This window comes from Oncorhynchus masou, chromosome 29 (assembly GCF_036934945.1).
Source record: "Oncorhynchus masou masou isolate Uvic2021 chromosome 29, UVic_Omas_1.1, whole genome shotgun sequence".
NCBI classification, from domain to species: domain Eukaryota; kingdom Metazoa; phylum Chordata; class Actinopteri; order Salmoniformes; family Salmonidae; genus Oncorhynchus; species Oncorhynchus masou.
Genome location: NC_088240.1, coordinates 24,773,584 through 24,782,213, shown reverse-complemented (window position 1 = coordinate 24,782,213; position 8,630 = coordinate 24,773,584). Strand labels below are relative to the sequence as shown.

The window sequence follows — 8,630 nt, the reverse complement described above, 5'->3', positions numbered from 1 at the left end:
TTATTGCACAAACAACTGTCATCACCATAGCCATATATGACAGAGTATGGTGGCTGATGAGGGTCAAGTAAGAGGCGCTATTTTAGCTTAGAAATGTGAAAAGCTTTCAAATGCTTATATGTACTTCTAAGGACTTTGTGGTTATGGACTGAATTTACCAACCCCAAAAGAAGAGTTGATTGACAGCAGGGATTGCCAATGATGGCCCTTTGACGCTACTTTGTCGGCAAACCATACTTTTGGTGATATAGTGTATCTGTACACCACTTCAAATTAGTGGTTTTGGCTATTTCAGCGACACCCTTTGCAGACAGGTGTATAAAATTAAGCACACAGATATGCCATAGACAAACATTTGCAGTAGAATGGCCCGTACTGAAGACCTCAGTGACTTTCAACGTGGCACCATCATAGGATGCCACCTTTCCAACAAGTCAGTTTGTAAAATTTCTGCCCTGCTAGAGCTGCCCCTGTCAACTGTAAGTGCTGTTATTGTGAAGTGGAAACGTCTAGGAGCAACAACGGCTCTGCTGCAAAGTGGTAGGCCACACAAACTCACAGAACGGGACACTCACTACCGATTTCCAAACTGCCTTTGGAAGCAATGTCAGCACAATAACTTTTCGTCGGGAGCTTCATGAAATAGGTTTCCATGGCCGAGCAGCCGCACACAAGCCTAAGATCACCATGCGCAATAACAAGCGTCGGCTGGAATGGTGTAAAGCTCGCTGCCATTGGACTCTGTAGCAGTGGAAATGCATTCTCTGGAGTGATGAATGACGCTTCACCAACTGGCAGTCCAACGGACAAATCTGGATTTGGCGCATGACAGGAGAACGCTACCTGACCCAATGCATAGTGTCAACTGTAAAGTTTGGTGGATGAGGAATAATGGTCTGGGGCTGGATTGGGCTAGGCCCCTTAGTTCCAGTGAAGGGAATTCTTATGCTACAGCATTTAATGCCATTCTAGACAATTCTGTGCTTCCAACTTTATGGCAACAGTTTGGGGAAGGCCCTTTCCTGTTTCAGCATGACAATGCACCCGTGCACTAAGTGACGTCCATATAGAAATGGTTTGTTGAGATCGGTGTGGAAGAACTTGACCGGCCTGCACAGAGCCCTGACCTCAACCCCATTGAACACCTTTGGGATGATTTGGAATGTTGACTGCGAGCCAGGCTTAATCATCAGTGCCCAACTTTATTAATGGTCTTGTGGCTGAATTGAAACAAGTCTCTGTAGCAATGTTCCAACATCTATTGGAAAGCCTTCCCAGAAGAGGGGAAGCTGTTATAGCAGAGAAAGTGGGACCAACTCCATATTATTGCCCATGATTTTGGAATGAGATGTTCAATGAGCATGTACTGTATGGCCATGTAGTGGTCTGTCTATCTTATCTATACCTCAACCCACTGAACCCAGATTCATCCTTGGCATGTACAGTATAGCCAACAAATGTTACACAGTAAAGCAATGTCACCTTGGACCAGTTATAACAAAAAGTTCCCTCAAAGTCTAAACGGATATCTGCCGCTGGGTTGTGTCGTAATGAAGTTACAGGGTCATTGGTTTTGTCGTCCAATGATGATGCCAGCCATCTTTGGCTCAGCCTCTTTCTCTTGTGTTCCTCTGACAGTGATGTGCATGGACGCCAAGATAAACTTTGACTCCAACGCGGCGTATCGCCAGAAGAAGGTGTTTGACATGCAGGACTGGACCCAGGAGGATGCCAGGGACCGACAGGCAGCCAAGGCTGACCTAAACTACATTGGCCTGGATGGATCCATTGGCTGTCTGGGTGAGTGCCACAACACACCCACCACTGGTTCACTGCACCACACGCCGAGCTTTGGTTCACTGTAGTAACCGTAGTGATAGACATATTTTGTTATTCGTGTATTCATTCTATACACTGTGTGCGTGTGCAGTAAATGGGGCTGGTCTTGCCATGGCCACCATGGACATCATCAAGCTGCATGGTGGCACTCCCGCCAACTTCCTGGATGTGGGGGGCGGAGCTACAGCCCACCAGGTGATGGAGGCCTTCAAACTTATCACCTCCGACAGGAAGGTAAGGACTGAGAGTGGGGGACACTTGTCACTGTAACTAGCATTTCTCATCTCTGGTGGTCATTGAAGAACCATTAAGCTGCAGTAGGTATTCACTGTGGCACAAGCAGGCACAGACATGTCACGTATTCCACAGGCCTTCACCCTGACCTCTAACCCTTGACCCCAACTGGAACGGCATGGCTGGGTATCTGGGTCATGAGCAGCCTGCATCTTATACTAATGAAGTTTTGATGGGGGCAGTGGTAGGGATTAATTAAGAATTCCTGATGTTTGGACCTTCATGAAGGTTGTGGTTATACAGTTGAAGTCGGAAGTTTACATACACTTAGGTTGGAGTCGTTTTTCAACCACTCCCCAAATTTCTTGTTATCAAACTATAGTTTTGTCAAGTCGGTTAGGACATCTACTCTGTGCATGACACAAGTAATTTTTCCAACAATTGTTTACAGACAGATTATTTCACTTATAATTCAATGTATCACAATTCCAGCACAGTCGACTGTGCCTTTTAAACAGCATAGAATATTCCAGAAAATTATGTAATGGCTTTAGAAGCATCTGATTGGCTAATTGACATACTTTGAGTCAATTGGAGGTGTACCTGTGGATGTATTTCAAGACCTACCTTCAAACTCAGGTCCTCTTTGCTTGACATCATGGGAAAATCAAAAGAAATTAGCCAAGACCTCAAAAAAAAATTGTAGACCTCCACAAGTCTGGTTCATCCTTGGGAGCAATTTCCAAACGCCTGAAGTTACCGCGTTCATCTGTACAAACAATAGTACACAAATATAAACACCATGGGACCACGCAGCCGTCATACCACTCAGTAAGGAGACGCGTTCTGTCTCCTAGAGATGAACCTTCTTTGGTGCGAAAAGTGCAAATCAATCCCAGAACAACTGCAAAGGACCTTGTGAAGATGCTGGAGGAAACCTATACAAAAGTATCTATATTCACAGTAAAACGAGTCCTATATCGACATAACCTGAAAGGCCGCTCAGCATATAGGACTCGTTTTACTGTGGAGCCACTGCTCCAAAACCGCCACAGAACAGCCAGACTATGGTTTGCAACTGGACAAAGATTGTACTTTTTTGAGAAATGTCCTCTGGTCTGATGAAACAAAAATAGAACTGTTTGGCCATAATGGCCATCGTTATATTTGGAGGAAAAAGGGGGAGGATTGCAAGCCAAAGAACACCATCCCAACCGTGAAGCACGGGGGTGGCAGCATCATGTTGTGGGGGTGCTTTGCTGCAGGAGAGACTGGTGCACTTCACAAAATAGATGGCATCATGAGACCATCCCAACCGTGAAGCACGGGGGTGGCAGCATCATGTTGTGGGGGTGCTTTGCTGCAGGAGAGACTGGTGCACTTCACAAAATAGATGGCATCATGAGGGAGGAAAATTAGGTGGATATATTGAAGCAACATCTCAAGACATCAGTCAGGAAGTTAAAGCTTGGTCTCAAATGGGTCTTTCAAATGGACAATGACCCCAAGCATACTTCCAAAGTTGTGGCAAAATGGCCTAAGGACAACAAAGTCAAGGAATTCTGTTGATGCCATAGGATTTTTAGGTTTTGTTTGTTAATGGTCCTTTATGGATTTGTGATCATGCTTCGTGATTGCTTGGCTTTGTCTTGTTTCTACAGTCCATATCTTCAGTCATGTTTTCATGGTCAACATCTCTGTTTGTGGTCCTCAGGTGCAAGCCATCCTGGTGAACATCTTCGGTGGCATCATGAGGTGTGACATCATTGCTCAGGGCATCATCATGGCTGTTACAGACTTGGACCTGAAGATCCCCATTGTGGTACGGTTACAAGGTAAGACTGACCTCCCTCATGGAGTCATCGGCTCCAGCACTGACAGTTTTGGCACAGTCACCCAGTGACACACACACAGTGGGCCGGGAGAGAAGGAAGGGGTGACACCAGGGCAACAATGGAGCGTGGCCTTTTAAAGGTCAAAGAGCAAGCTGCCTGTCAGGATTGGGCTCTTCTACTACTTCCACACACACACACAACCTGTGCTGTGGGACCCTGTAGCTCCCAGCTTTATTCCAGATGTACTAAAATAGATTGTGTATTTATACAGAACTGAGTAACTCAGTTAAACTAAATGTAATTGGACTAAAATGATATTCTTCACAAACAAATCATATACTTCTATTTTACTGTATGTCTTCTTGAGCTATTTTTTCCATTCATGCAGCCCAGGGATCATTAACTAGAATTTTTCATTTTTCTTGAATGGACGATTGGGGGGGCCGGAAAATATCTACAAATAATTTGTAGACTGTAAATGGACCTCGAGGCCCTAACAGATGTAATATTTAACCTTCCTTACATTTGTATACAATCACATCTCCTTTATTATGCGAGGGAATACTTAGGAACAGATTTCCAAAATGAAAATCACATGTAGCCGATTTCCTGATGGTTTTTAGTCTTTTATATGATTTATTATTATTTTTTATTTTTTTATTTTACCTTTATTTTACTAGGCAAGTCAGTTAAGAACAAATTCTTATTTTCAATGACGGCCTAGGAACAGTGGGTTAACTGCCTGTTCAGGGGATGAACTAATACTAGTTGGGGAACCGTATGTAATGTTCAATGCCTTGCATGTATTGAGGCTCTTTCTTCTGCAAAATGTCCTTATCAATAATGATCACCTACTCTAATATGAAATGTAATCTAGACCACATTTATACCAAACACTATCAGCGACTTACATGAGCAGTTAGAGTTAAGTGCCTTGCTCAAGGGCACATTGACAGATTTTTTTTTTACCTAGTCGGCTCAGGGATTCAAACCAGCGACCAATGCTTTCAACCACTAGGATATCTGAAAGAATATAATAGGACTGAAATGATGAAATTGCAGATTAAAAGCTATATAAAAGAGAACCAAAGAGCTTTGGAAAAGATTGAGGCTAAAGAGAGACTGCTGCTCTGCTGTGTTTCAGGATCCAGAGTGGACGATGCCAAAGCTTTGATCGCTGCTAGCCCACTGAAGCTCCTGGCCTGTGACGATCTGGACGAGGCCGCTAGAATGGTGAGTCACACACCTCTCCCCCTTTCTCTACCCAATTCAGTCCCTCTAAGCATCTTGGGCGTTGTGTGTTTGGTACAGTAGGTCTATGTGAATGTGGAAACTAAGGAATGTCATGCACCGTTTGAGGAGCCAGAGTAATGGGGTTTGTTTGAGACAAGGGGCACCAACAGGGTAGTGTGGGTGTCCATTGGAACTGTCAGGGTATAGTGACAGTATAAATGCAGCTCATTGCCACCCTGCCTGGCTGAAGTGACACAGCCTGAGTTTTATGGCTTTGATTTCTGGTGGCGCTAACAGCAGTGGCATTCAGAGCAGAGGCCCCCTTCCTCTTATCTCTCCCTCTCCCTCAACCTCTAGTCTGGCTTAGCTCTCACTGACTCCCACCATCTCTCTGCCTTGTTTTTGGAGTGATCTACTCCAGAGATGAGCATCAGTTAGCCAGCACAGTGGCAGCTTGGCATGACCACCTAATGGAAATTGCAGCCCCTCGCAATCAAAACCTTTTTTAGCTTTGTTAGTTTTTTTGTACTCGTATTGTTCCCTGCCACTGTTTAGCTCTGTGTTTGTGTTAAACTATCCTCTTTCTCACTCTCTCTCAGGTTGTAAAGCTTTCTGAGATTGTGTCGTTGGCTCAGGAGGCTCATGTGGACATCTCCTTCCAGCTGCCACTCTAAGCCACGCCCCCTAAACCTCGACAACCCACCCCCAACCTTTCGAACAGCAAGAAGAGCCTCTCACTACTGAGCGAATACTCCAATACAACACGGCCCACCAACTTCTCTGTTAGTTCTGATTCTCTCTGTGGCAAGGCTCCAAAATACACATGTGCATACACACCACTAATGTGGGAATTTCTGCTCTCCTAATCTCGACTTTCCTCCCTCTCTGTTTTGTTATGTATGCCATGGCTAGTGTGTATTGTCTGTTCAAATGCAACACATTAACATGCTTTTCAGATCAGGCACGAGGGCGTTCCTTCAGATTATTCCATTATTACTCGCTCTGTTTTCACAATGATTCCTAGTTACTTCCTCTTCCCCCACTCCTTCAGCTCCCAGAATGCCTAGATCTAGTCATAATGCACAACCCCCCCAACCTTGCTCGTTTCTTTGAGAGGGTGATAGACCTATCTATTTACCGGTACATTTTGGGAGAATTTCTGCTGTCTGTAAAGATACAGCTAATTCCCCTTAGGCTTCATTCTCCTGGATCACTTGGCTAGAGAGTTATGTCGCTGTCAGTCATAGTCCTCTCCCCTTTAAATCTCTTCCATCTGCCCCTACAGGAGAGGCTTTTACTGAGTGCTTCTGAGAATGGGAGATGAGATGGGGAAGTTGGCCACTATGCAGAATGTAGCTCATCAGAAGCTAGGGGATAACACTTGAGCTTATACATTGCTGTTAGGAGGACCTCTTATGTCACTCATTTAATTTCCATGCAATTTTGAATGCATAGCTGGATAAAAGCTTTCTAGTACTCTCGTTTTGAACTAGTATTGTTCAATTCTTTGTGTGTGTTATCAAAACTACTGCCTATCTGGTTGTCAGCATGTTTGTGTATTTGTCTCTTCCTTCCCCTCACTCTCCCCTATAAGAGCCTGCTACAGTGTGTGTAGTCTGCCACTATGTCATGGGGGAAACCTTTTTCACTTCATATGACAACACAAATGGGTGTGTGCAGTGTCCTCTCAACTAAACTGTTAAAAGATTGTAATTAAGTCCTCTCCATATCCCTCTCTCCATTTCTATCTCTGTTACTCCCTAGCCCTCAGAACACAGAAACAGTTATTGTGAGTTGTCAAGACATTTATTATATCTTGTAAATAACGATACCGCCGTTATCTTCTGTAAAATATTTATGCTTCTCTTGGGGAGTAAAAAAAAGAAAAAAGAAATGTTTGTTTTAGTTTTGTTGCACTTGTACGGTACTTACAATGTGAAAGTTGTCTGCATCTCGTATGGCTGTTTGGCAACAAATGACAACAAAAGCAACAGAGGAATTCCTAAAGCACAAATAAATATAAAGACCAGGCTCATGTGATGCCAAATTAGGTTTTATACTGTGAGACATTAGCATAAGTGTTAGATTCTTACATGTACTGTCTGGCATGTAGAAAAAATGTATTTCAGTTACATAATAATAAGTCATTTTGGCTTCTATTCTAATTTCTGTTCTAACCAATGGACGATAAAGTTGTATTCTATCCCATCTCCTAATCCACTGTGGATACGTACTATGTTAAAAGTTTAAAAACAGGATTGTGTCAGAGCAGGGTTACCTCCTGTTGCCAGCACCGTCTGTCTCTGTATGGCACATGTGGACTGTGGCATTGGTTTTGACACGCTTCAAGGATACATTCTCCTTGAGCATCCTTGAAGCCAGGGCCCACAGCATATCAAGAGCTAAAGGCTGTGACCCAGTGGGTTATCGCTGTGTGGGTGGACTGAGTTGGTATACACTGTACTGTAATAAGGTCTTGTGGGTCGCAAGGTGATGGGAGTTTGATTGCTGGAGATGATATTTTGCATTGCTTTAAGTACGTAACCGCCCCCTTGGATCCTTTTCCCCAGAGCTGAAGATTTGAATCACATTCTGCGCAAGTGTTTCTTTACCTCTACTTCACTCACACATTTTTGTGGTGACCCTCCCTTCACATTTCTCCCCATCGATCGTGAATGATTATTATTTGTTTTACCAGTGAAACGTCCATTCAGCATCTGAACGCCAAACATTTGATCTCAGTTTCATGGAGTTATGCATTTAGATCTGGAGTTGTACAGTGTTGTTTAGAAGCAGTCCACAGTTTTCTGAATGATGTTCAGTAAATTAATTTTAGAGCAGATGGTGTTAAAACGGTAGCATACCTTCTGTTTTGTTTCTATCAAAGTACATATTTGGCCTAGTGTTATTCTCTGAGTTTTGGCCACGAGAGAAAAATGCAATCATTCGCACAATCATCCTAAAAATCTCATGAGTTTTTTTGTTGTTGTCTTGCAGTATCATTATACTATGCTATTGTATTTGGTTCTGTTATTCAGCTTTGATGCAACTTTATTCAACAAGCACCATTTGCCAGAGTAGCCTGTTTTCTAGGAGTAGAGCACAGAAGCTTCGGGACCTTTAGCTGTCAGGAAGATGGGCCCAGAAAAGTCGGATTCGCAGCCAATGTTGCTGGACGTTTCTTTAAATGTTGAGAAGGAAGATGAAAACGATGTAGGGTCTGTTATTGTTCACTTACTGCTTCAAAACACACACACCATGATATTTTTCCAGAGCTAGCAGTTGAAGACGACTGCCTGGCCCTGATATAAATATACTCTATATTTGTCCTTCATAAACCTGTTCATGCTCGGTATAAGAATATGGGTAGCCTGAAGGCAAGAACAACACAGGAATTATGGAGATGTTCCCATATTTTAAAGGTAGGGGTGTGTCTCATGGCTTCATACATGCGACAGTGGCTGCCAGCATAAAAAGCTATTGATGTAA

General features: G+C 43.5%; 1 protein-coding gene across 1 annotated transcript in view; it reads left to right on the top strand.

The window, feature by feature from the left end:
- Positions 1-8,099, top strand: part of LOC135519235 (succinate--CoA ligase [ADP-forming] subunit beta, mitochondrial) — a 19,600-nt gene extending 11,501 nt beyond the window's left edge. Inside the window, exons 7-11 of the mRNA XM_064944352.1 lie at positions 1,639-1,800; positions 1,931-2,073; positions 3,788-3,908; positions 5,053-5,141; positions 5,741-8,099. Of these exons, the coding sequence (XP_064800424.1) occupies positions 1,639-1,800; positions 1,931-2,073; positions 3,788-3,908; positions 5,053-5,141; positions 5,741-5,815 (590 nt within the window). The 3' untranslated portion in view covers positions 5,816-8,099. The remainder of the gene's footprint in view (positions 1-1,638; positions 1,801-1,930; positions 2,074-3,787; positions 3,909-5,052; positions 5,142-5,740) is intronic.
- Positions 8,100-8,630: the final 531 nt, after the last annotated feature.